This window comes from Heterocephalus glaber, unplaced genomic scaffold, assembly GCF_053883595.1.
Source record: "Heterocephalus glaber isolate CG9 unplaced genomic scaffold, H.glaber_assembly_v1.0 deba00001276, whole genome shotgun sequence".
Taxonomy (NCBI): Eukaryota; Metazoa; Chordata; class Mammalia; order Rodentia; family Bathyergidae; genus Heterocephalus; species Heterocephalus glaber.
Window position 1 is genome coordinate 55,361 of NW_028258237.1, and position 27,764 is coordinate 83,124.

A 27,764-nucleotide genomic window follows, 5' to 3' on the forward strand; every position below is an offset into this window, starting at 1 on the left:
TGAGAATCAGAGGCAGAGATTTTATTTGCAGCGAGGACAGAGTTGCCTCAGTATGCCAGCGAGGTGGCAATTTCCCCACACCCCCTGTGCTCAGGCCTTCCCCCACATCCCATCTCAGCTCTGAGCTTCCCTTAGGGCACATCTGCCGCTGCCATTGACTTGGGCTTTGTGAAGCTCATGGCCCCAAAGCACAGGATGCCACTGAGGAAGGACAGAGTGGCAGTGACAATGCCTAGTGGGAACACATAAGAGAAGTGTTTCTTGGTCACAACCTCTTTGCCCACAGTAAGCGCTAATGGGAAATCAAGGGCGCTTTGGCCAGAAATGTCCATGACATAGTTGCAGCTCACAGCCAGAGCCACACAGCAAGAGTTGAGGCAAAGAAGGAGGACCGAGCTTCTGTAATAGAGTCGCAGGAATTCTGGGTAGGTGGGCTTCAGCCTGCTGAGCAGGAAGGCCACTGTGCTGAGAATCAGGGCCACTGGCTGTACAAACTTCACCAACACCATTAGATCTTTCACAAACTCAAGCTCAACTACCTGGGTCCACCCCCTGTACATGTTAGCCACTACTAGCACATCAACCACTGTGCCAGAGTTGTTTTGCCTGAGAGAATCCTGAGCATCCCAAAGGCCAATGAAGGCAATGAGAGAAACCTGGCTGTCAAGTTCCCACATGCGCCAGGATACGCTGCTCACTACGATGATACCCAACACCCAGGCCACGGAACTAAGCAGGAAGGCAGTCAGGGCACAGATGTGCTGCTTCACTCCAGGAAAACTGTAGAGGATGTTGCAGAGGCAGGAAGCCAGAGCAGGAACACCAAGGAAGGGAGAAAAAATGGAACATGAGTCATGGGGAGAGGGGGATAAATATTTACATGCTGTTGCCCACGTATGAAATTTGTATTTAAAAGTTCTGCAGGGGCTGGGGATTTAGCTCAGTAGTTCCAGCGCCTGCCTTGCAAGCTCAAGGTCCTGAGTTTGATCCCCGGTAGTGGAAAACAAAACAAAACAAAAACAAAAGCAAACAAACAGAAAAGTTCTGCATATGTTCTGCTGTCCTAAATATTTTACATGAGAAGAGAAAGAAGCCTAGCAGCTGTGTGTGGCAGAACACCTGTAATCCCAGCACTGAGGAGGCTGAGGCAGGAGGATCTAGAGTTCAAGGCGAGCTCAGGCTGCATAGTGATTTATAGCTGGTCTCAGGTGCATACAGATACCTTGTCTCAAAGAAAGAAAAGAAAGTACAACTGAGAAAGGGAAAGACAGAGGGAGGAAGGAAAGAAGGGATGGAGGGAGAGAGAAGAGAGAAAACAGAGAAACAAGGGGAAGGGAGGGAGGGGAGTGGCAGAGGGGAGGAGAGAGGAGAGGAGAGGAGAGGAGAGGGAAGAGGAGGGAGGGGAGGGAAGAAGGAGGGAAAAAAGCCTAGGAATCCATGACAGCTGTGGGCGAATGAGTTGGTAGGTGATTTGGAGGACAGTGTGGCAGAATCTTTCAAAAGCAGACATGTTCATGTCTTGTCTATCAATTCCCATCTTGAGAATTCATACTGAAATAAGAGTTTGTACAAATATATGGAGCAATGTTCATTTCAGGGTCCTTTGCAATAGAGAAAATTGGAAGAAACCAAAGTGTTGATAAATAGAGGGGTGTTCAAGTAAATTATGGCATCTTCACCATCATAGTGCAATAGTACATGGCCATTACGAAGAACGAGTTAACCCATATGAAATCTAGGAAGAAAAAATAGTATCCAAAATGAATAAAATGTAAAACCCAAAATGAATAAGAAAATGCATGGTGTGAACATTTGTGTTAAAGGAAAACCATATCTGCTTTTCTTTATATATACAAGTAGATATGAACACATTTGTTAAAAGTTGAAAAGATGCACACAAAAGGAGTCATTCTAAGGAAATCAGTTTGGTAGAGAGGAGCTTTTCATTCTTATCTACATATATTTCCACAATTTGTTTCTCTATTTGCTTACTGGTTGGTTCGTCTTACAGTAGTGTGGATTGAAACAAGGGCCTCACTCATGGTAGGAAGTGCTCTGCCACTGAGATAAACCCTCAGCCTATCTGTAATGCTTTGTAATGAAAAGCACACATACTTTATAAGGAAAGGTGGCCTGAGCCTGACCTTATGGATCTATATGGGAAGTGTCACACACCACGCCCATTTACCTTTTTAACCCATTGCTTGCTCCAAACTCTACCTATTGGCTTCTTGTGGGTGCAACTTAAAACCATCCTGATGCACCTCATATGCAGCAAATATCTTGTATGAAGCAAAGCATACACTTCACATTTAGATTGGGAACTCAGTTATTTGTCTCCCCTGTCAATTCAAATGCATGGAAGTGTCAGGGGTAATAACAAATTGCAGTTGGGGGGCCACCCCTGGGGTTGATTCCCAGAAAGGTGGTGGTAATGTCTGCCCAAGCATGTGGGCGATGTGGGCGCTGCCCATGCAAATCATTCTAGGGGCCTCCAAAGTCCATCTCCTTCCCATGCAGTCTGCTGTCTCCAACCAGGCCCCAGTAAGCACCAGGCTTCCTTGGGATGTGCTTTCTCATGAGGGGAAGGCAGCTGGCTACTGTGAAAGTTGCCTTGTGAGACAGGGGTGGAAATGATGGCCAGGTTTGAGAATTCACTGTCCAGAGCACTTCCTTGCCAAAGGAGATCTGAGGGAATGGACCACAGGATCAGGCACTTTTGATGGAGAGAGGGCATCAGCAAGGAGAATGCTGCAGTTGTCAGGAAAATGTGCTAGTTTGGGGTGGATCTGGTGATGTCTGTGTAGGGACATGTTTTTCTCAAAGGCCAAGTAAGAGAACTACATGTAACTTCTCTACACATTTACCTAGGGGTGCGGAGGGTCACCGTCCACAACAGAAAGATGGAATGATAACTATCCTTTGCAGAAGTAGGAATCATTCTTCACGAAGAGGAAAATGTCCAACCAATAATGAAAAGTGATGAACCACCTACAGGAAGAGAAGTATTGTTAGGTAAAATTTGAGGTAGTAAACAAGGCCTACAAAATCCTTGGCTCCCATAAAATAGTCACTACAGCTTTACCCTGTGTTTTGCATAACACAGGCCCTTGTGTCAGTGCTGTGTGCATATGGGTTCGTTCAATCCTCAGAGTCCAGTAACAGATGTAAAATTGTGATCCCCGTCTTACTGCTGAGGAGAAAGAGCACAAAGAGATGCAGGACATATGCAAGTTCAATAAGCGACATAGACATAAATGGCAGTGCAGACTCCAGAGCCCTCACACACAGTGCTTCCTGCCCGTCTTGCTACGCGATGGGATTTATTCACATCAAGAGAACCAACAAGGGCGGGAGGTGTCGCTCAGGGTACAGCACTTGTGTAGCACGCACAAGGCCCTAGGTCCCATCTGCAGTGACACAAAAGAAGAGTGTCAACGTGCAGATGACTCCCATCAATTATAATAATGCCTACCCATGACCTTTTCTGTGTCCTCTGAAAATGAAGCCTGAGTGACAGAAGCAGATGGAAACATGTAGAACCCTTGGTTCCTTGCCTCCTCTTGGCTTGAATTAAAACATCTTCAAGGTCAACTCTTTCATCCAAAAAGATGAAAAGAGAGATTTGAGCAAGGGTTTGGAGACATGGGCATCCTTGTGCACTGCTGTGGGAATTGTACAGTGATTCCTGGAAAACTTGACCTAGGAATCCACATGTGAGTCAGCAATGCTACTTCTGGGCATGCTCGAAAAAGAGGTCAAGGCTGGGTCTTGAGAACATGTTTCCATAGCGATGATCATGGCATTATGCACAGTCATTCAAAGGGGAAACAACCCAAATGTCCACTGATGGATGGGAAGATAAACACATGTGGCCTCGACACAGCACACAAAGGGAGAAAACTCTGCCAATGCTACAACCTGCATGAACCCTGAAGACATCGTGCTGAGTGAGGTAAGCCATCAAAAGGCAAATACTGCAGGGTGCACTTATACAAGACACCTATAGGAGGCAGATTTCCTAGAAACAGAAAGTAGAATGTGCATGCCAGGAGCTGGGAGGAGAGTGAATGGGAGGAAGTGGAGATGGAGTTTCAGTTGTGGACCATAAAAGAGTTCTAGAAACGGATGGGAATGATGAAATATACTGAGTGCTCCTGATCTCAACATGTCAAAAAGACTGAGACGATAAACTTCATGCCATGTATATTTTTCCATGGCAGAAAAGTCTCACTGGAGAAGGCTACAGTGGAAACTGCCTCCAGGGTCTTCACACTCAACTCTGTGCCCAACCCTGTTCTCCTGATCATTTTATCAGTGCATGTTCATACCATCCGGTGTTTCCATTCCCTGTGGGGAGCTGGTACGTGTGCGCAGTACACCTTAGTTCTTCTCTAGCCTCTTTTCCTCCCCTCCTCCCACCCCCCCACCCCCGATCTCCTGATCCCCATCCCTTTCCGTACATGTTTGCGGTACATGAGCTTTCCATTCCTTGTGCAGACATGGTCCGTGCACCTCACACCTCTTCATTCCCTTTCCATCCCCTTTCCCTCCTCTGCCTCGCCCCTCCCTCCATCTCCTGATCCTCCCCTCTTTGAGAAAGCTCTGGGATTGCTGAGTGGCTCCTTGCCTCCTTCCTGGGAATACTCACTTGCTTCCCTTCCTTGGCTGCTTCTTCAAGCACCACCTATATCTCACGGTGGGATGAGTCCCTCCTCACCACACCCGTCCTTCCTGTCTGCATTTCCCATGCAACCTTTTATCTCAGCCCGTGGCTTGCATTGTGTCCCCCAAAGAGACACATCAAAGTCACAGCCCCAGACCTTTAGAATAAGACTGAACATAGAGCCAGGGTCTTTACAGAGGTCCTCGAGCTCAAGGGAGGTGTAGAGGGGGCCTGAATCCAATGTGGCGGTGTCCTCAGAAGATGGGGACAGGACCTGTAGAGGAAGCTTTGTGCAGTGCTGCTATGATGTGCACAAACCTTCCTGGGCATTGGGAAGAAGAGTAGCTCGCGTGGCCCGCCTCAAGGAAGATTCATGCTGGAAGGAAATGGAGACACGTAAGTGACAAATGCAGATGGGCGAAACCGGCCTGAGAGGCAGCTGCACACACAGCCTGCAGGAGAGAAGATGCAGAGAGGATGCCACGTGGGGCGGGGGTGGGGGACAGATAATCTTTGAGGAAAAATTGTCCTAATTTCACCCTAAGGAGGAGTCTGAGGCCTAGAAATGGGAGGAGGGGAGGTCACTGCGTGTGGAGACTTGCCCTGAATGCTGGGTGGCTCCTAGGGTGGGGCAGTGAAGAAAGGGAGAGGCAGGAGCAGCCACAGAAGACTGTCCTAGAGAGCACTGAGGGGGCAGGAGTGGGTCATGGGAGGGGCGTGGCTGTAAGAGGAGGGCAGGGCCAGGGCTGCTGCAGGTGACAGCAGGAGCCAAGCTGATGGCCAAGCCGTCCGGGCAGGTGCATATCCCAGGCAGTCCTCTTATCAGCCAGCTCATCCTGAATAAGTTATAAGGAAGGGACAGTGTAAGTGGTACCCTGGCACCCTGAGTGGGTTTAAGTGACTGTGAGCATTTCTGTAGCGATCACATTAGGCACTGCCCTTGAGGCTGTGGGCACACTTGCTCACGGTGAGGAAGAAAGATCCATTACTCCAGGGCTTAGGGAGTGACAACACATCATGCACTTGATGGCCTCCCTGGGTAAACAGACAAGAATCTCCATGGCTGTTTGCAGGCTTGGGCAGATGCATGGAAAGATCTGGAAGGACAGCCCCTGGCAACCTGAAGGGGTCTCTGTGAGGGGCAGGGGGGTCTGGGGTGACGAGGCCTTGTCCCGTTCACAGTGTGTCTTTGTGCACCATTTATTTATGCTCACGAGTAAGGTTTCCATGGAGGAGGCCGAGAAAGACAGAGACACAGAGACAGACTCAGAGACTGAGAGAGACCCACGGAGACAGAGACAAAGGCACGCACAGAACCTGAAAGACAGAAATTGGGAGGATGGACCGAGCCAGAGAGAGAGAGAGACCAAGGACAGGCGGAGAGAAAGGCACACTCAGAAGCTGACAGAGGCAGAGAGGGGCAGAGGGAAGGGTGGGAGGGTATATATTTCCAGGAAAGCTGTTCCAAACCCTTTGCTACGTAAAAATCTCAGCTGCAGAAGACTGCGTGGAAATGGCTCCACTTCTGTGCAAACTAAGGAAAGGATACATGGCACAGGTGTCTGTAAAAGCACAGAAGAGACAAAGGGTCTATATGTGCAGACAACAAACATCACCTCTGGGATGTGGGACAGCGGATGGGGACACAGGTGGGGTCAACATCCTCTTGGTCCCAGGCCACGGCTAATGAAGAGGACATTCCATTCAGTGAAAGAAGCGAGGCAGCAAAGGTCCGGTCCTGGATGACTCCCCTTCTGGGGTCCCTGGAGAGGTAACTCCAGAGACAGACAGGAGAAGATGGTGCCCAGGGCCTGAGGACAGGGAGGAGGGGGAGGTGGCAGTTCATGGCCACCGTGTTTCCCATGGGGACAGTGAGAGAGTCTGGACATGGATGGTGATGACAGTCCCGTCTGCATGGCAACACACTAGGTGTCACTGAGCTGTACACTGAGAACTGGTTAGAAAGGCACATTTGATGCTTCGGGCCATTTCCCACAGTGAAGAGTCCATAAACATGAAGGACAGAGCATCCACTCACCAGCGTGCTGTCTTGCGGGACCCGGTGACAGGACGAGATGATGGCCTGCTCCCTGGGCCACCAGGGCTGACAGGCAGGGCTGCTCGCAGGGTCCTCACAGGCTCCTCTCGCTGGCGTCTTGGTCCAGGAACCAGGAGCTCACACGCACAGGATGGGCCTGCCTCTCAGCTCCAAGCCTTTCTGCGGCAGTTTCCATGGTCACCACACTCCACCCCTCCCCCATCCATCCAGTCCTGTGCTGCCAGCTCATCAGCACAATGACGCCCGTCGTCCAGGTTGGCCCTGGCACTCACTGTGCGCCCTGTCTCTCTGCCATCATCCGGGTACAGCATATTCACCCATGGGTTATCAAGATCCATGTGACTGATTCTGACCAGTTTCCTCTCCCTTTATTTTTTGACCCTCCAAAGCAGGCCCTAACCCACCTCATGTGGAGACGAGGAAGGACAGTCTTAACAAAACCATGGCCCTGCTGGGGATTTAGCTCAGGGGTGCCGCCCCCTGCCTTGCAAGCACCAGGTCCTGAGTTCAATCCCAGGTACCAAAAAACAAAAACAGTGGCCCTGGATCAATGGGAGGATGAGCAGGAGGAGCCCCCAACTGCATGTGGTTTCCTTGAGAAAGGCCACTGAACACCAGCACACTCAGCCAGATGCTCTTGAACTTGGGCAAATGACCCCTTCCACTTGGGTCTTGAACTACTCTTACAGGAAGGAGGCCACATGGGGAAGACAAGGCAACAACCTGCAGGGCGGGTCCCTCAAGTGTGGAAAAAGGGGCCTGCTCAGGGTGGGGACAGGAGTTGAGAAGGACCTTCTGCCAAGACAGGGCTGCCCGAAAGGACCAAAGGCCCAGCAGGCTTTCCTCAGCCGCACATGTCCCCCAGGCATCCAAATCCCAGGACATTCCTATTTGCCAGCCATTGCACAAGGAGGAATGAATCCCTTCCAAGAAGTGAGGGGAGATGTGTACAGAGATTTAAGGAGAAAGTCCATACCATGAGGTCACTCAAGGACAACTGAGTCCCTCTGAAGCACAATCGGGTAAGAGAGGGAATCCAACATTTTCTATCGTCACAATGCCATGGCACACAGCACCTCCACATCACGTTGAACAGGGATGAGGAACAGAAGTCCCAGGTTGGCTAAGCACAGAGTGGATTTCAGCCGGTATGTGATGGCTGTAACCCTCTGTTTCCCCCAAAGAGAGAGAAATTGGACAAATGGGAGGAGAAAGAATGCAGTGAGGAAGGAATGAAAGGAGGAAGCAAGGAAATGCAGGAGGGGGATGGGACTGTGAGGCTCCCAGGGCAGTAGAGCCTTTGGGGATGTGAGGAAGCAGGATACAGTACACGTAGGCCGCACCTGATCCTGCAGTGGCTGAGTGGGCACAGCGTCCTCACAAGCGGGCTTGGAGGACGGAACAGGAGGGTGGAAGGTGGTGAAGGGCATGGGAAGTTGGGAGAGGGACTATAGGGATGGAGGGAGCCTAAACTGGGGGCTTTGAGGTTGTAGGAAAAAGCAGGAGACCAGAAAGGGGCAGCCCGAGAAGCTGCAAGGGGGAAATGAGGTCTGTCTCAGAGCCCTGAGAAAGGGTGGCCCAGGATGCTCTGTTCATTCCTTGACTGCAGCTCAGGGAGATGCATTTCAGACTTCTGGCCTTCTCAATGGCAATTCAAGAAATTATCTTTTAGGGTAGAAAACATACTGGAGACACAGGAATAGCCGTCTGCTGGCTGCAGCCCTGTGTGTGGTGTCAGCATCCAGCTGTGACCTGAAGCCCCAGGACCACCGAAGACCCAGGTGGGCTGCTGAGGTGACAGCGTGCACAGCACTTCTGTGACCCCAACCTGGCTTCCACACACTCACTCACCGCCCAGCAGCACATCTGCAATGACAGGAGAGGACCCGAGACTCAGTCTGCCAGGTCACCTGCTCAGGGCCACACAGCTAGCAAGTGACTGTTGTGGTTTGCTCCAGGCAAGGGGGCACTGTGGTTTTGCAGTAGCGAGTATCACTCTGCATTCTTAGACACCGCAGCGACAGGTGACACCCATGAGCAGCCTCATTATTAGTCGCGTAAAAATTAGTCTTTTGTAAAAAACAGAGATGGCGAAATGGAGGGAAAAGGAAAAGAAGAGGAAGGGAACTAAAGGAGGAGGAGGAAGTGGTGTGTGTGGCTAGGGCACATGGGCTGAGGAGGGACTCAGATGGGCCCCTCCCCAGGGTGGCAGATGCCTCCGCCTCCTCTGGCCAAGCACCTCTTTCTCAGGCCGGGTCCCCCCTCCTCCTCCTCAGGCCGGGTCCCCCCGCCCTCTCCCCCCTCCTCCTCCCCCTCTGGCTGGGCCCCCATCCTCCTCCTCCTCCCGAGGCCCCATCTCCTCTCCCTTCCTCAGGCCCCACCCCCCTCCTCCTCGGGCCCGGTCCCCCTCCCCTTCCTCAGTCCAGGTCCCTCCTCCTCCTCCTCCTCCTGAGGCCCCGTCCCCGCTCCGCCCCCAGACAGGAGCTCAACCCCGCTGGCCGCCGCCATCTTGTGCCCCTCCCGCGCAGGCTTAGCCGGTTTGGCAGCTCTGGGGGTGCGGCTCGGTCTGGTCCCCGCCTCTCCTCCCTGCCTGAAGAGCCAGAGCCGCGGGGCAGCTGCGGCCTCCTGCCTGAGCCCTGAAGCCTCCTCTCTGTGCCTCCCCTCTGCCGCCTTTGTCTGCACCGCGGGGGCCGCCACCCCCGCCCTCCGTGCTGCTGAGAGGCCGCAGGCCTAGCCGAGAGGCTGTGTTCAGACTTGCTGGGGACAGTCCTGGCTGTGTAGCGAGCAGTGCCCGGGAAACTGGGACCAAAGCACCCCGTGGCATTGGCTTGGAGTACTGGAAAGATCACGGAGAGGATTTTAAGCAGTTTGAACCCGATGACTTTTCTTTGAAAAACACTGACCGGATGAGAAGGAGCCAGAAACAGGAACACCCGAGACCGGGCCTTTATTAGGGGACAGCGTGCCTGGCTGTCTCGAAGAAGGGCGAGAGCAGCGGCCCGGGGCTGGCTAGGTGACCTCTTATATGGGCAAGGGGCATAAGGGGGGACGTAGTGGAGGTAGATGTTGGGCTGCAGCCAGAGGTGAGGTTTAAATCCATTGGCGGGTTTGAATTTCTCGGTGGGAAGGACTATAAGCGGGAGAGCTTGGAGGCAGGAAAGTTAGGTTATTGTTTCCCTGAGTGATTTATCATCTTCCGGGAAGAGCCATTTGGGATGTGGGGCTGCCAGAGCCATTGCATCTAGCAGAGAACTCTGTCAAACACTACCTGTGAGGTGTAGGACTGTGGGACCCCAGAGGGACAAAAACCAGGACAACCTGACAAAACCTTTTTGAGCAGCGCCTGTCCATTTTCCTCAAAATTCTTCTCTGCCTGCAAAAGGCATTTGTCGAATGTCCACAGGGAAGACTTTGAAAATAGTGATGTAGGTAGGCAAGTGAGTTAGATATCTTGCAGGTAGTGAGACAGGGCCGCCCTCAAGGAGCCAGCCCTCCAGGAACCGGACCCGAAGGCGCCAACATGGAGAACAATTAAGGCACATTCACTGGTTAGCATTATAGAAAAGCAAAGAGCTACGACTTGCCCTAGAGCTAGGTAACAGCGATTGATAATTCTAACTGGGAAATTCCGTGTATGTGACTTGTTTTCCCATTTGCTCCCCATTTAATCAGTGTTACCTGGGTGACTGTCCTTGTAATCTTATTGGTTGGTCATGGTTTTGTCCCACCTCATGCCCACCTTGTAATTTCGGGTCTTATATTTTTGTCCCACTTTGTACCCGCCTCACCTCATGGCTTTACCATATAAAACACCCTTCAAAAGTGGGATGAGCGGACAACCCACTTTCCGGTCCCCCTTCTGTCTCTCTCAGGCAGAAGCTTGCTTTCTCCCAATAAAGTTTTCCTACTCTTACCCTCCGTGGTTCCTAGAATTCATTCTTCGATTTTAGAGACTACCAACTCGAGTTTCGGATATCTAGCAGGTTTGGGAGTTGCGTCTCTTCCCCTATATCAGTCGGATTCTCTGTAGTTGCCCCTACTGTACCTTTGATATAGGACCTCCAAATGATGTAGGACCTCCCAGTGATAGAGAGGAAATAACGGAACTCCCAACCTGCTAGCTATCTCATACGCTGAGTTTGTGTTCCCAAAATCCAAGAATGAATTCTGAGGAACAAGAGCGGTTCAGAATAGGACAATTTTCTGTGAGAGAAAGCTCCTGAGAGAGGCAGGAGGGGACCCAGAAAATGGGTTGCCAAGGGAGCCCACTTTACAGAGGAAGTTTTGTAGAGCAAAATCACAAGGTGGATACAACATGGGACAAAACTATGATCAACCAATAAGATTACAAGCATAGCCGCTTGGGTAATATTGATCCAATGGGGAAGCAAGTCACGCGGCAAGTGTACATGGAAAGAACAAGGACTTTTGTTTTGGAAGAGATGAGTCAGAAGGTCCTGGCCACACACCCAGGTGACTGATGCCTGTCTGGACTTACTGGACCAGGTAATAGTAATCATAGTATATCATTTATCCCTCAGGGAGGTATGTAGGCCTAGCCATTCCATCTTCTGGCCTTCAATGAATGCGCCTCCAGCCACAGCTGTGATGTGTTCTTATCTTCTGCACTGACTCCTTTGAGTGCCCAGTCCTGTGTGACTGCCTATGATATTTCTACCTAACCCGGCTGTGTACAATACCTTCAATACAGACAGCAAGCCTTGGGAAACACATAGTAAAGTATTTCATGCTCCAGGCCGGCGCACCAAGTAGGAGCCTGAAATGTTTAAAGAAAAGACAGGTGGCCTTAAAGCTAAGCAGGCTTGTTATAGGGCGGTTCTTCAGAAATGGCTCACCAACAAAAGTATTCCAGGGGCTCCTTGCCTCAAAGAATTGGACCAGAGAAGGCAAAAATGGTGCCAAAAAGTTTATTTGAAAGTGCGGGGCGAAGGGGTGTGGGAGAAACCAGCTCTGCAGAGCAAACTTGGGCCAAAGAGAAAAAGAGGCTAAGAGCAAAAATAAAAGTACAAACTGAGTCTGAGAAACATGTTGCGTGCTATCCTGGAAAGCCACGATAGCGGATTTCCGTGATGGCTGCCCTTTTATGCCGTCCATGTCCCTGGGGGCTCCCGGTTCTACACACCAGGCCCTGGCCTTGTCCTGAAATCTTGTATTTGACAGGTCCCGCTCGCTCGCCCCCTCTCAGGTTGCCACGCCCCATCTCCTATCAGGCTGACAGTGCAGAGCAAGCTGTGTGTTCCTGTAGCAGACATCCCTGCCCAGTACTAGCGGGCTGAGTGGCACCTGCTTCTTGCTTTCCATAATTCGGCGATATAGTTTCATAGCAGGAGTCAGACCGCAGCTCTACCTGACTCAGATGGGCGTGTCAGCTGGCGCACTGGGCGAGTATAGCCCCTCCCTCAATGGCTGCCATGGAAACCTAGGCCTGGTCTGTGAAGTGGCAGGGCTCAGCTGAGTTAGGTGCGGCTGAGGTCAGCGTGACCCCAATTAAAGCCCTTTCCCCTGAATGATGGCTTCGCACTGACCCGATGGGTTGCGTGCTCGTTGCCGCCGGTCCCAGTACCGGTCTGTTCTATCCAAGCAAGGTACACAGTGCTTCCTCCCTGACAGCCCTGGCGGCGCCATCATGCCAGGTGTTGGGCAGTGTTTCACTGGATGCCTTCTCGGCAGACCCTGCTCCCTATTCCTCCCCACCCCCATTTCAATCAACCCCGGGTGTCTTGGGGGCCTTTGCCTTTGCTGCCATCAGCAGCACTGAGCAGGTCCCCAGACCCAGCGTCTTCACTCTGAGTCTCCTTTGCTGTCTGTTCCTGAATTCGCCTTGGGCTGAGGTGGCTCACAGCCAGGACCCAGGAGAGGGCCGGGAACGTGCCCTTCCCGTTCCCTACCAGCTCCTGTAAGAAGGGCGCTCACCGAGATCCCTTCATGGAACAGTTAGGAAGCACATTTACAGGCAACGTTGTCAACCCGAGGCAGGGCCTTAGCTGGCGATGGCAGGAGAGAAACCATGCATGCGTAGGTGATACTGGATGGGCCCGCCCATGGGTTTAGAGCTGGGTGTGCTGCTGGCAGGTGAAGCCCAGTGGGGAGAGGTGGGTCACTGCGGGTGGGGACGGGAATGGTCAATACCCCTCGTCCTCCATTCCCGTTGGCCCTGTCTCTCGCTCGCTTTCTGGTCTGCATGACGTACACTGCGTCTCTGGCAGCCTTTGGGGTGGGTGCTGTGTTTACTCATGGACCCCGAGTCCACACTCCGGACCTGTGTGACTGACTCTGACCCTTCTCCTTTCACTTTATTCATGTTCCTCAGAAATGCTGTCTGACTCACATCGCTCGGACATGCGGACACATTGTAAAAGCAATGGGAATGCACAAACCTGGGCGGTAGCGGAAGTGCCATCCACCTGGATGTCTTTTAGCTGTGAAAGGCGGTTGAAGACCAGCACTGCAGGCCAGATGCTGTGTAACTTGGAAGAAATGACCCTTTCTGGTCGGAACTTCAGTCACACTTGCCGGGAGAAGGTGCACATGGATAAGACAAGGGGAACAGGGAGGAGGCTCCCTCACTGAGAAACTGGCCGCTGAGGTTGGAGACAAGAGCTTCGGATGGAAGCTTCTGTAAGAAGCAAAGGTGCCACGAAGGCCCAGGGTGTCAGCTGGGTGCCACTGTGGTCTAAATGCCACTCGGAAGTCAAACTCCCAGTGGAGTCCAGGGCTTGCAGAGTTTCCATGATGAAGAAATTACTCCAAGCAAATGAGCAGAGGTGTGTACACAGATTTCAGGGCACAGTACAGCCAAGGACCTTATTCCCGCAAACAGAAACTATCTGCAACACAGAAAACGCATTCGGTCAGCCATTTTATACCTGTACAATGGGATATTACACAGCACCTCAAAACTATGATGAGGAATAATTCAGGGAATGGTTCCAAATTTTGCTAAGTAAAAGCAGATTTCAAAAGTCCATGAATAATATAATCTTGTTTCTTTAAAAATAATGAGGCAGGTGTGGTGGTGCACACCTGTAATCCCAGCAGTTGGGAGGCTGAGGCAGGAAGGTCGCTCTGGGTTCGAGGCCAGCTTGGGATGCATAGCAAGTTCAAGGCCAGCCTGAACTGCACAGTGAGGCCCTGTCTCAACAACAACAACAACAGCAAAAACAAAAAACAAACCAAACAAAACTAACAGAACACAAATGAAACAGGGAGAGATGCAAGGACGAAGAAAAAGGAGAAGGCAGGAATGGAGAAAGGAGAAGAGAGGGGTATGTGGATGCCCGGCCTCACTGTGCACAGAGCCATTGCGGCTGTTATTAAAGTAGGATCCTGAGATCCCCAATGACTGAAAGCAACCTGCTCATCAGTGAATTGTGTTATATTACATTATACTGAGGAATTATGATTTTACATTATTTAAAATTAGCGATGTCTGTACTAACATGGGAAATCTGTCTAAAGGCTAAGTAAAGATATTTCCTTGTCGCTGTCTTTATGTGTAGACTTTAAAATGCAGAACAATACTGTGTCGTTTGTGGAACCTATTTTTGGAGTGAGAGTCCAAGATCCAAGATAAAAATGGTGCACAGTAACTACAGATTAAAAATATTATATCCCAGCCGCTTAGGGAATTAGGACAGGAGGATCCCAAGTTCCAGTCCAGCCAGAGCAACTTAGAGACGTAACAAGGACTTCTCTGAAAGTGAACATAAAAGGCTGGGCGCGTTGCTGATTACAAAGGCCCTGGGTTCAATCCCCAGTACCACACACAAACACATCGGACACAAAGATGGGACACCATTCATGGCTAGTGGATAAACACTTGGATAGTGATTTCTTGGGTGATGGTACTACTATTCTCAGAAAATTTCGTATATGGGCAATCTTGTGTTCATTTGAAGCAAACAGCCCAAATGGCTAATTTCAATCAGTTGAAAAGATTAAAATGAACTGCAGGATAAACACCTTGTTTCACATCCAGGGCAAGGAATGCCACCGCTCAGCTGTCTAAGTCCAGTGGGATAGTAAACTCAGCCCAAAGAAATAACTAGAGGGACAGGGCTGGGGATTTAGCTCAGTGGTGCCGTGCCTGTCTGGAAAGCGCAAGGTCCTGAGTTCATCCCCAGTACGGAAAAAAAAAAAAATAGAGGGACAAAGTGTAAGGAAAGGAAGATATTTTATTTGTAAAGAGGCAAAGGAGTGTGGGGAGGAGAAGACAGGTAGCTACCTGCCCTGATAAAAAGAATGAGGGAAGGGGGCTCTGGAAAGATGGAGGACCCTGGGCCTTTGTTCTCGGCTGCTTTTATAGGGGGTCAGAGGCCCTTCCCCCACACCTGGAGCTTGGCACGGTTAGATTAGCTTCCGGGCACCTCTGCCTACGTCAGCCTGGTGGTGTGCACGCAGCTTCTGTCTGTGTACTTGTCCTCCACCTACTTTTCAGAGCCTTAACTTCGGGGCGAGCACTGGGTTGGCAAAGTGGCGCCTTATTCACGGTTAGGTTAGAGTCAGTGAGGGGCCCGTGGATGTCTATTGTGGTCTATAATTGCATGATGAATATAATGACTCTAGGGTGCATGATGTAGCGACCCTGCAGTGAATGCACATATATGTATATATTTAGCTGTGGGTACATCCTGCCTTAAAGTTTGTCAGTCCACCTCCCCCTTGCTTCCCCTATATTTTAGTGGAGGTGGGGTGGCTTATCATTTGTGCACTTGGCTTTCTCTCTGTGTCCTTCCTGTCAGCTTTTTCTGGTCTCTTGGTGCAAGTCCCAAGGGCATTTGGTGGCTTTCTTTATCTGGTTTTTCCCTTTCTCTATCCCGGTCCTTGACCTGCTTCCCAGGGGAATCTCTAGTGAGGTCTGTTTTTCAATCCTGCTAGTCAGGATTAGCCAGAACAGCTAATGAGGCCCCTGTTCTGTTTTCTTCTGGTTTACAGACATCTGCCCCTACACTCACACACCTTTAAAATCACCAGATTAAAGAAACTAGGTAAAAGACTGCAGATGTCAAAGGGTAGATTAGAAAACAATTGTATACAGGGCATATTTTGATTTATAAATGTGTAGCTTCCCCTTTCCACCATTTCTCTATAAGCATGAAGATTAATGCGAGAGTGTTAATATTGTCCACATCTGAGTATTGCCACAGTAGGGGATTTGTGGCTTTTTCCTACATACTGAGTTTACAATGAATACATACTTATTTTCCCAGAAACAATAACAATTTAATGAATAGTTTGGGCAAGAAACATGTCAAAAATCCACTGCGCCATTAACACCAAGGTTCAGTTTCAGACAAAACACTCTTTAACTGGCTTTGCTGCTAGTGTATGTGAGGTGCTTTTGCTGCTGTATTGTGGAGAAATGGAAGAATACTTTTGAACGTGGTCTGATAAACCACATTTATTGCCGCTTTTTGGGACTAGCTCATTTTTGTGTGCTTTTGCTGCCACCTTGTGGCAGCTTCGTAGAATGCTTTTCACTGTGATTTTTGTTGTTTTTTGTGTTTTTTGCTGCTACCGGGGATCAAACTCAGGACCTTGCGCTAGCAGGAAGGCGCGCTGCCACTGAGCTACATCCTCAGCCCTCAATATGTTCTTTTAAACCACACTTATGGCCTCTGTTTGCGGCTAGCTTATCTTTGTGACCCTTTGCTCCCATCGTGTGGCCACATGATAGAATGCTTTTCAATGAGTTCTTTTTTAAAAACGCAATTTTATTGGTACATTTTAAATATACAATACAATGACATTCATCATTGGAAATGTGTACCTTTACATAATCTATCTGGGTTCTTAGTTTTTCCCCATTCCCTTGCCTTCCCTTCAGCCCCTCCACCCCTCCCTATTTCCAAAGACTGTTTTCCATTTTTCCATTTTCTCATATTCATTCCATTCCCTTCTTTCCTTTCCCCAATTCTGCTCACTTCCCCTTCCCCTTTGGACCTTTTCTTCCTATTTCACAATATCTGTTATGCCTTTTGACCCTTATTTACACTTTGCGTTTCTCACCCCAGAGAAACTATTCGGTATTTACACATGTATGTCCTATTTATTTCACTTAAGAGTATGGCCTCAATGTGCATCCATTTAGCTATAAAGTCTCTAATTTCTCATTCTCTATGGCTGAATAGTACTCGATTTTATAAAAAAAAACAAACAAACCACATTTTCTTTATCCAGTCTCCAGTCGACGGGCAATTGTGTTGTTTCAAAGTTTTAGCTCTTACAAACTGTGCTGCTATGAACATGGGTGCACATATATCGCTGTGGTATGATTCTTTTAATTCTTTTGGGAAGATCCCCAGCAGGGGAATAAATGGGTCCTTCAATCCTAGTTCTTTGAGGTATCTCCATACTGATTTCCACAGTGGTTGCACCAGTCTACCCTCCCTTCAACAGTGGAGAACGGTTCCTTTTCCCCCACAGCCCCGCCAGCATTTGTTATCAGTTGATTTCATGATAGCAGCCGTTCGTTTGGGGGTGAGATGGAATCTCAGCGTTGTTTTCATTTGCACCTGTCAAATGACCAGTGATGTTGAACATTTTTTTCATATGTTTATTTCCTATTTCTACTTCTTTGTCTGAGAAATGTCTGTTCATTTCAGATGTCCATTGTTGGATTGGGTCTTTAAATTTGGGAGGTCTGATTGTTTTAAGCTCTTTATGTATTCTAGATAGTAGATCTTTGTCTGAGGAACAGCTGGTAAAATTTTTTTCCCACATCGTGGGTTGTCTCTTCACGCTGTTGGTGGTTTCTCTTGCTGTGCAGAAGCTTTTTAATAAGAAGAGATCCCACTTGTTGATTGTTTTGTGCTAGTTCACAGGCAACTGAGGTTTTGTTCATGAAATCTTTTCCTTCGCCAATATCTTCAAGAGTTCTTCCTAACCTCTCTTCCAGCAAGCTTAGTGTTTCTATTTTAATATAAAATCTTTAATCCATTGTGATTTTAGTTTAGTGCATGGTGAGAGATATAGGTCTAGTTTTAATCTTTGGCAGGTTGAAATCCAGTTTTTCCAACACCATTTACTAATGAGGCTATGTTTCCTCCAATGAGAGTGTTTGGCTCCTTTGTCAAAGATGAGATGGCTGAGTATGTCCGGCGTTGTTTCTGCATCTTCTAATCGGTTCCACTGACCACTGGGTCTGTTTCTTTGCCTGTACCATGCTGTTTTTATCACAGCAGCTTTGTGCTATGGTTTCAACTTGGGGATTGTGATACCCCCTACCCTGTCTTTGTTGCCTAGAATTGATTTTGCTATTGTAGGTATCTTCTTGTTCCAGATGAATTTTTGGATTGTTTTCTCAAGGTCTGTGAAGTATGCTGTTGGAATTTTAATTGGGATTGCATTGGATCTATATAGCAGTTTTGGAAGTATGGCCATTTTCACTATATTGGTTCTTCCTACCCAGGAGTAAGGGATGTCTTTCCATTTTCAGATATCCTCTTCGATCTCTTTTTTTCAGAGTGCTATAGTTTTCAGAGTAGAGGTCTTTGATTTGTTCCATTAGGTTGATTCCTAGGTATTTTGTTTTTTCAGATGCTATTGTGAAGGGAGTTGTTTCTCCAGTTCTTCTTTCAGCGAGTCTGTTGTTCATGCAGAGGAAAGCTATTGATTTTTGTGAGTTCACCTTGTATCCAGCTACTCTACTGAATTTGGTTATTAAGTTTAGAAGTCTTTGGGTGGAGTTCTTGAGTTCTTCTATATAGAGTGTCATGTCATGTGCAAATAATGACAATTTAGCTTCTTTGTTTCCCATCTTTATTGCTTTTATTTCTTTCTCTTGTCTAATTGCTGTGGCTACTGTTTTCAAAACTATGTGGAACGGGAGTGGTGAGAGTGGATATCCTTGTCTTGTTCCTGATTTGAGTGTGAAGAATTTCAGTTTTTGACCATTTAGTATGATATTGGCTGTTGCTTTTTCATAGATGGCTTTTATCGGGTTGAGATAGAAACTGTCTATTCCAATTTTCCATAGGGTTTTTATCATGAATGCGTGCTGGATTTTGTTGAACGCTTTTTCTGCATCTATTGAGATGATCATATGGTTTTCGTCCTTGGCTCTATAAATATAGTGTATCACATTTATTGATTTGCACATGTTGAACCATCATCCCTGCCTCCCTAGGATGAATCCCACTTGGTCAGGGTGTATGATCTTCTTGATGACCCTTTGTATTCTGTTTGCCAGTATCTGGTCGAGGATTTCTGCATCAATGTTCATTAGGGAGATTGGCATGTAGTTCTCTTTTTGGGTTGTGTCTTTCCCTGGTTTTGGAATCAAAGTAATACTTGCTTCCAGGAATGAATTTGGAAGCTTTGCTCCCCTTTCAATTTCCTTGATGAGTTTAAGGAGTAATGGCGATAGTTCTCCTTTAAATGTCTTGTAGAATTCAGCAGTGAAGCCATCAGAACCTGGGCTTTTCTTTGTTGGTAATTTTTTCATTACATTTTCAATTTCACTCATTGTAATTGGGGTGCTTAGAATTTCTATATCTTCTTCATTTAACTTTGGTAATTCGTATGTGTCTAAGAATCTGTCCATTTCTTCCGTTTTCCACTTTATTAGAGTACAGGTTCTCAAAGTAGGTATTGATGATGCTTTGGATTTCTGCTGGATCTGTTGTGACTACACCTTTTTCATTCTTGACTGGATGGATTTGAGCCTTTTCTTTCCTTTTTGTGATAAGGTTGGCTACAGGTTTATCGATTTTATTTATTCTTTCAAAAAACCAACTCTTTGATTCATTGATTTTTTTGTATGGTTCTCTTAATCTCCATTGCATTGATTTCTGCTCTGATCTTTATAATTTCCTCTCTTGTACAAGCTTTGGGTTTGTTATGGTCTTTTTCTAGGAGCTTGAGGTTCCGCATTAGGTTATTTATTTGAGTTCTCTCTGTTTTCCTAATATGGGCATTCACTGCTATGAATTTCCCACGTAGAACTGCTTTCATTGTGTCCCATAGATTCCTGTATGTTGTACTGGCATTATCATTTACTTGTAGAAACTGTTTAATTTCCTCTGTGACCCATTGGTTGTTCAGGAGGGCTATTCAATTTCCATGTGTTTGTACGAGTTTTGCGGTTTCTTATGTTATTGACCTCCAATTTAATTGCACTATGGTCTGATAATATACAGGGGGTAACTTCAGTTCTTTCACATTTACTTAGACATGTCCTACGAGCTAGCATGTGGTCTATTTCGGAGAACGACCCGTGTGCAGCTGAAAAGGATGTGTATTCTGATTTTGAGGGATGGAACACTCTGTAAACATCTCTTAAGCCCATTTGTTCAATAGCTTGGTTCAGTTCTAAAATTTCATTGTTAACTTTTTGTCTAGATGATCTGTCTATTTGTGATCATGGGGTATTGAAGTCCCCCACTACAGTTGTATTAGTGCTTATTTGATTTTTCATGTCCATTAATATTTGTTTTGTATAGTTGGGGGGCATTCTATTTGGTGCATATATATTTATGTTTGTCATCTCTTCCTCTTGGATTGTTCCCTTCACAAGGATGTAGGGACCATCTTTGTCTCTCTTAGTTAGTTTTGGTTTGAAATCTACTTTGTCTGCAAATAAAATTGCTACCCCTGCTTTTTTCTGAGTTCCGGTGGCATGGAGAACTGTTTTCCATCCTTTTACTTTCAGTCTATGTATTTCTTTTTGAGTTAGGTGTGTTTCTTGTATACAGCATATTGTTGGATTTTGCTTCTTAATCCATTCTGTCAATCTATTTCTTTTGAGTGGTGAATTGAGACCATTAACTTTGATAGTTATAATTCATAGATATTGATTCATCCTTGTCATGATGTTTTACTATTGTTGGCTCTTTTATTTCTTGGGGTTATTTTTCCCCCTTTCCCTTTTGTTTCTTACCTTTCCTGGTGGCTTCCCTCTGTTGGGCCTCATGGAGCTGTGATCTTCATTGTCTTTTTCTAGTATATTGCTTAGGATTGTTTGGAGTGCTGGTTTGGTGTTCATGAAATATCTCAGGTGTTCTTTGTCGTGAAAGTATCTAATTTCCCCATCGATTCTGAAAGATAATTTTGCAGGATACAACAGTCTAGGTTGGCAGTTATTTTCTTTTAGGGCTTGAGACACTTGACTCCAGGCTCTCCTTGATTTGAGGGTTTGTGTTGAAAACTCTGCCGTGATTCTGATGGGCTTTCCTCTATAGGTGATTTGTTTCTTTTCTCTAGCTGCCTGTAGGATTTTGTTCTTCTGTTGGGTTTCTGGGATCTTGATTATTATGTGTCTAGGCATAGAATTTTTTTGATCATGGCTAGTTGGAGTTCTGTATGCCTCACTTATCTGTATGTCCAATTCTCCACCTCTGTCTGAGAAGTTTTCTACTATTACTTCTGTGAACAGTTATTTTATGTCAATTGTATTTTCTCCTGTTTTTTCGTGGACTCCTATCAGTCTTATGTTATTCTTCCTTGCATCATCTAGCAGCTGCTGGATTGATTTCTCGTGGTCCCTTACTATTTCTAAGAAATCTCTGTTTTCATGGTCCTTCACCGCAATCGTGTCTTCTATATCTGATATTCTGTCTTTAGATTCTCTTAGTCTGCTCTGCATGCTTTCAATGGAGTTTTTGATCTCCTGAATATCTGTTTGAATCTGTTGCATGGTTTCATGTTTCATTTCTTTCTTATGCTGGGCATTCATGGCTTCCAGCATGTTTCTGAGCTCATCTTTTTTTTTTTTTTTTTTTAATCTGTTTCTGTTCTAGAGCCTCTAATCATGTCTTTCACTCTGCTCACCATCTCTGTAGTTATCTGGGAGATTATTTCGGCTTTGAATTTTTCTAGAGCCTCATTCATCTGTTTTGTTACTTCCTGTGCTATCAGTTCAGGGTGTCCAGGAGGTTGATTATCAGACTTTTGCGCCTCGTTTTCCCCAGAAATTGCCTTTTGTGGGGTGAAAGTCTGAGTTTGTGACTTGCTTAAATGTCTTCTCATTGTTGTTTTTGGTACTGTCAGTTATAAGTCAATGAGTCTCAGTAAGCCATTCACAGACCCATGAGGTTCAGGCAGAGTTCTGGCTGCAAGTCCCAAATTGAGCTCCCTGTCCTCCTGCAGGGTTGAACTCTGCAAGGTTCTATTACAGTTTCCAGCTGTCTTTCCTCTGAAAATAGTGCAGGTTCAAATGGGAGGTGATGGTCCCTCCAACTTACCAAGTACAGTGGTCTGGGGCAAGCCGGAGGAAGCAGGGCGCAGCCACCCACGTCTGACCGCAAGGCCAAACTGGCTGTCCGTGGTGGGCCTGCCTGGGGTGCGGGGGGTCCTCAGGGTCTCCTGGATGCAAGAGGGCAGGGCAAGCCAGAGGGAGCAGGGGACAGCCACCCGTGCAGACATTTCTGTAGAAAAATGAAGGCACTCAGCTTTAATACACTTGGTATCATTCTAAAAAATAGAAATTATGTAAATGATATTCAATTGTTGGCTTTCTATGCCTGGGAATCTATTTTTCTGTAAAGTTAAATGATTTCACATGGGTTTGTTTAGCTATTTCCATTGCACAAGAGAAACACATCTTAAAAAGACAGTTTCTGTGCTCACTGCTTCATTTTTTCTCCAAAGCCGAATGAAACATTTGCTCATGGGAAAGCACTGTGCTACTACTGGGAATCGTAGGATTAATTGGACTCAGTTACTCCCTACAGAATTTTAACATACGAGTCTTATAACAAGAATGATGGGAGCTTCTATGATCCAAAGGAGAGGTCAAAAGAACATACTTTTGGAGGAAGTAAGAAGTCCCCAGAAAAGCTTTTCTGTCTAACATATCATTTAAACCTTCTGGAAACTTTAAGTCCTTCAGTGGAGGTTTTAGTTCATTCTAGATAGTGGGGCAGGTAAGCAGGCCCTAGAGGACACTGAAATGATTTTCTCAGATTGTAAACCCGAAGCCTGTCATGGAAAACTGTTAAATGTTACTTGCTCATCATGGGTAATCCAGAGAGTCATTCTCATCTCTGACAGAAATGGAAGAATTTCTCTACTTTCCTTCAATGTGGTTGAACTCCACACAAACCCAGTATTTTATATGTCATCTCCAAGGAGTTTTTGAGCAATAGGCATAATAATTCTTTCGATTCATTAATAAAAACTTAGTGGGTGTTACACTGCTGTGATTAGCAAAGAAAATACTCACTTCCAGTGAATGGGAAATTGCTTTTCATTCCTGGTAACAGGAAGACAACCAGGGTCTTTATACTGAGCTACGTATTTATCCCCTTTTTATGTTATGCTTTTGAGACAGGGTCACATTAAGTCTCTACATTGCCCAGACAGCAGTAGAACCTAGTATCCTCCTGTTTCAGCCTCCCAGAATGCTGGGATTACAAGAACTCACCACCCCTTCCCACTTTAAAAATGATTTTCAATAGGCTATCTCGAGTGTAATTTCAAGAGCAGTAAGTTAAGGATGAAACCTTTGATGAAGGAGAAATGGATAATCATGGGAGATGGAATGGAAAAACTGCTCTTTACTACATACATATATCCCAGGCACTTGGCCCTATTTTTCATATACTTTACACCCTTGCTGTTGTCCTAGAAGATAGGATCTATCAAAGCAAATAGATTCACAGCTTCAGAGAGCTTCCGATTTTGTCCCCTTTCACATATCTCATACATTAGCATTGGAACTAGATCACATTATTGAGTTCATCTAGAGCTCACTGTTTCACTTTTCCCACCTGGAATCAAACTTCTTTTTTTTTCCATTAATTTTATTGGTAGATTTTCATTATACAATATGCTCACATTCATTATTGGGAATTTGTAGCTTTACAGAATCTATCTTGGTTCTTATTTTCCCCCTTCCCCTGCCCTCCATTCACCCCCTCCACCCCTTCCTCTTTACAAAGACTCTGTTTCCAGTTTTTCCTTTTCTCATATTTATTCCTTTCCCTTCTTTCCTTTCCCCTACCCCTCCCACTTCCCCTTCCCCTTTGGACCTCTTCTTCCTGTTTCACATTGTCTACTATGCATTTTGATCCTCATTTACATTTTCAGTTTCTCACACTAGAGAAACTACTTGGTATTTACACATGTGTGTCCTATTTATTTCACTTTAGAGTATGGCCTCAATGTGCATCCACTTAGCTATAAATGTCTCTAGTTTCTCATTCTTTATGGCTGAGTAGTACTCCATTTTATAAAAAAAGCACATTTTCTTTATCCAGTCTCCAGTTGATGGGTAATTGGGCTGCTTCCAAGTTCTACCTATTTCAAACTCTGCCTCTATGAGCATGGGTGCACATATATCGCTGTGGTATGATTCTTTTAATTCTTTTGGTAAGATACCCAATAGGGGAAGTGGAAGGGGTAGGGGAAAGGAAAGAAGGGAATGGAATTAACATGATAAAATGAAAAAATGGAAAGAAAGTCTTTGTAAATAGGGAGGGGGGGAGGGGTTGAAGGGAGGGCAGGGGAATGGGGGAAAAAAATAAGAACCAAGAGAGATTATGTAAAGGTACAAATTTCCAAGGATGAATGTCATGATATTGTATATCTAAACTGTACCAATACAATTAATTTTTAAAAACTGTGTTACAATAGATTTTAAACAGCTCTTCAATGATAATAAGTTATACTTGTAATAAATATGATGATGGTTTTATAATGAAATACAATATTGCAAAGGATACAAAAAGCCACAATTGAGGAAAGAAAATGATGTGCAACAGGAGGTAATCAAGAACAAATGAATCCTTGTAAGCACAAGGTCCCGAGTTCGATCCCCAGTACCAAAAAAAAAAAAAAAAAAAAAAAGAACAAATCAAACAATTGTTTGCTTATCTCAGAGAGCCAATCTGAAGAAATAAGACTTAATACCTGTGAGCAATACATGTGGGAATGGCCTTTCATATCCAGGACACATCAAAAAATGATAAAGACGGGCCAGGGATTTACCTCAGTGGTGCTGCTGCCTGCCTCGTAAGCGCAAGGTCCCGAGTTCGATCTCTAGTACCAAACCAAAAAGAGAGAGAGAGACAGAGAGAGATGGTTCTGTGAATAGCTGTATGATAAGGAGCTAGGGAGTTTAGATGAAACTGTCGAATTGCAAAATGACAGCAAAACTGGCAGAATAGTTCTGTAATGATTAAATAAACTGAATCAATTATGAAAAGTAATTCCCACAAGTACTTCAAGCCCTGTTGGCTTCATTGGAGAATTGTAACAAACATTGGAAAAAATAAAAACCCAATACAGAACCCTAGGGCACAGAAATATTTGGGACAATCTGTACTATTGCTAGGATAATACTAGGGCATCCTTCTTATCACTCACCCTGCTCATATGACAGGGCTGGGTTTACCTCCATTTGGTGTGAAATCCTGCTTCACTATCAGCCTATTCCATAGCATGGATTTGAACAGACTCTCCTTTCCCTTGGAGCAGCCCAAGGAGAGCAAAACAAGGGGCACCTTAAAGAAATAAAAAGTCCGACTCTGCTCATGTCTGTCCGTATCCCTTATTCACTCCAGGGTGAGAGTTTTCAGTTGAAGTTGCCACTGAGAGCACTTTTACCATAGCCTTAAGGACTGTATTAAATTCTGGCGATTCTAGGACAATACGAATTGATCAAAATATATACTTCAATTTATTTCCCATTCCCTAGTCAAATTCAGCAGCAACACTTTGAGACCCTCAATAGTTTAAAAACCTCTGTGAGTGTGTTTGCCTTTGGTACTCTTCTCATAAACTCTAAAAAATAAAATAGTTCGGGCTGGGGATTTAGCTCAGTGGTTTCGCCACCTGCTGCGCAAGTGCAAGGACCCGAGTTCGATCCCTGGTACCAAAAAATAAAATAAAATAGTTCAATAATGAAGAAATGTATCTCCAGGAGTTTGTAGGTCTAATGGAATTATTCTGTGGTAATTTGATGTCTTTGCAGTTTAAGGAATAAAACTCAGTAATAAACATAGAATGTTTTTCATATTTATTTGGGGAAATAGAGTTAATAAGGGACCAACATGAGCAGTTTGCTATTTGTCAGAATGACTGGTGATGAAAACTAGTGCTTTCTTCCCGTACCTGCTGTTACTAATCCCACAAGTTCTGGGAATGCAAGTGTTGTAAGGATGAACAGTCACTCACTCTCAATGAAAATGAAGATTATACAGAAATTCAACAAAGGAGCTATTCATATAATACAAGGTTCCCTTTAGGGTACTCAGTGAACACCAAAGGCTGGGGATACGGGTTGGTTTACACCAGGAAGCTATTTGTCTTCTTGGGCCCTAGATGGTGTTCTAGAATTTTGGTTACTAGTGCTCCCCCAGGATGGAAACAAAAACAAACAAATAAGCATTAGGAAAGTTGATTCACTTTAATGATAATAGTATACTTGATAAAATGCACATGATCAATAAGCTTGGGAAAATGGATTTTGCAATCATGTCATAATCAGAATGGAATTTTTAAAGAGTTATTTAAAGCATTATGTGTTTTATGAATTAGCAAACATGATATATCACTGGATTTGTTTTGGTTTGTTTTTGTTTTTGGTACTGGTGATCGAACTCGGGAACTTGCGCTTACAAGGCAGGCGCCAGAACCACTGAGCTAAATCTCCAGCCCTTATATCAGTGGATTTTGACAATTAACAATAGAAAAGCAGTTCTTTGTCTAAGGATTTGAGTATATTAGTCACAAATTCATTTTGTGATTTTAATTAATCAACTTTCTCTTTGATAATGCATTAAATATGGACTCCTATCCTTTCAGGTTAGGATACAACTGCAATTTATTTGTAGTAAAAGTTTGGGCCTACTGTTTATTGGGAGAGCACAGAGTTTTGCATTATTTTTGATTTGGGGTTATTGTATCAATTTATAGAAGTATGATTTATGGGGGAAAAATCATATGTGAAATCGAGCAATGTAATACATCAATCATATGTTCCAGATTGTTGTATATTTTATTTGTTATTTAAGTACACTGCTATATAGCTGATGACTTCATAAGTTTTTGAAGGTCATTTTAAAGTAACTCACTAACTCACTTGCCTACCTACATCACTATTTTCAAAGTCTTCCCTGTGGACATTCGACAAATGCCTTTTGCAGGCAGAGAAGAATTTTGAGGAAAATGGACAGGCGCTGCTCAAAAAGGTTTTGTCAGGTTGTCCTGGTTTTTGTCCCTCTGGGGTCCCACAGTCCTACACCTCACAGGTAGTGTTTGACAGAGTTCTCTGCTAGATGCAATGGCTCTGGCAGCCCCACATCCCAAATGGCTCTTCCCGGAAGATGATAAATCACTCAGGGAAACAATAACCTAACTTTCCTGCCTCCAAGCTCTCCCGCTTATAGTCCTTCCCACCGAGAAATTCAAACCCGCCAATGGATTTAAACCTCACCTCTGGCTGCAGCCCAACATCTACCTCCACTACGTCCCCCCTTATGCCCCTTGCCCATATAAGAGGTCACCTAGCCAGCCCCGGGCCGCTGCTCTCGCCCTTCTTCGAGACAGCCAGGCACGCTGTCCCCTAATAAAGGCCCGGTCTCGGGTGTTCCTGTTTCTGGCTCCTTCTCATCCGGTCAGTGTTTTTCAAAGAAAAGTCATCGGGTTCAAACTGCTTAAAATCCTCTCCGTGATCTTTCCAGTACTCCAAGCCAATGCCACGGGGTGCTTTGGTCCCAGTTTCCCGGGCACTGCTCGCTACACAGCCAGGACTGTCCCCAGCAAGTCTGAACACAGCCTCTCGGCTAGGCCTGCGGCCTCTCAGCAGCACGGAGGGCGGGGGTGGCGGCCCCCGCGGTGCAGACAAAGGCGGCAGAGGGGAGGCACAGAGAGGAGGCTTCAGGGCTCAGGCAGGAGGCCGCAGCTGCCCCGCGGCTCTGGCTCTTCAGGCAGGGAGGAGAGGCGGGGACCAGACCGAGCCGCACCCCCAGAGCTGCCAAACCGGCTAAGCCTGCGCGGGAGGGGCACAAGATGGCGGCGGCCAGCGGGGTTGAGCTCCTGTCTGGGGGCGGAGCGGGGACGGGGCCTCAGGAGGAG

At 46.2% G+C, this 27,764-nt stretch overlaps 1 protein-coding gene and 1 long non-coding RNA gene across 13 annotated transcripts; one reads left to right on the top strand and one right to left on the bottom strand.

Moving 5' to 3' along the window:
* LOC147828136 (uncharacterized) lies at window positions 1-27,764 on the bottom strand. 12 transcript variants are annotated; one of them, XM_087211093.1, is made up of 6 exons: window positions 6,705-8,981; window positions 6,283-6,477; window positions 4,652-5,042; window positions 3,086-3,193; window positions 2,868-2,991; window positions 1-780 (listed from the first exon to the last, which is right to left on the bottom strand). In XM_087211093.1, exons 5-6 carry the CDS (start codon window positions 2,939-2,941, stop codon window positions 132-134), a joined length of 723 nt encoding a protein of 240 aa, XP_087067219.1. In that variant the 5' UTR covers window positions 2,942-2,991; window positions 3,086-3,193; window positions 4,652-5,042; window positions 6,283-6,477; window positions 6,705-8,981; the 3' UTR covers window positions 1-131. The 12 variants fall into 12 exon arrangements, 11 of the variants coding, with proteins under 11 accessions (XP_087067219.1, XP_087067222.1, XP_087067220.1 ...); XM_087211096.1 differs by lacking the exon at window positions 6,283-6,477 and having other exon boundaries at window positions 4,985-5,042; XM_087211094.1 differs by lacking the exon at window positions 6,283-6,477.
* Window positions 11,050-14,232, top strand: LOC147828137 (uncharacterized). The gene is made up of 2 exons (XR_015451234.1): window positions 11,050-11,231; window positions 13,057-14,232. It is a non-coding gene; the product is annotated as an uncharacterized LOC147828137 (long non-coding RNA).

Bases quoted from the DNA above. Each gene is read 5' to 3' on its own strand.
- LOC147828136 (XM_087211095.1), bottom strand. From the start codon at position 2,941: ATGATTCCTACTTCTGCAAAGGATAGTTATCATTCCATCTTTCTGTTG. The intron at 781-2,867 runs GTAAATGTGTAG...CATCCTCTACAG, and splicing joins GTGACCCTCCGCACCCCTAG to TTTTCCTGGAGTGAAGCAGC.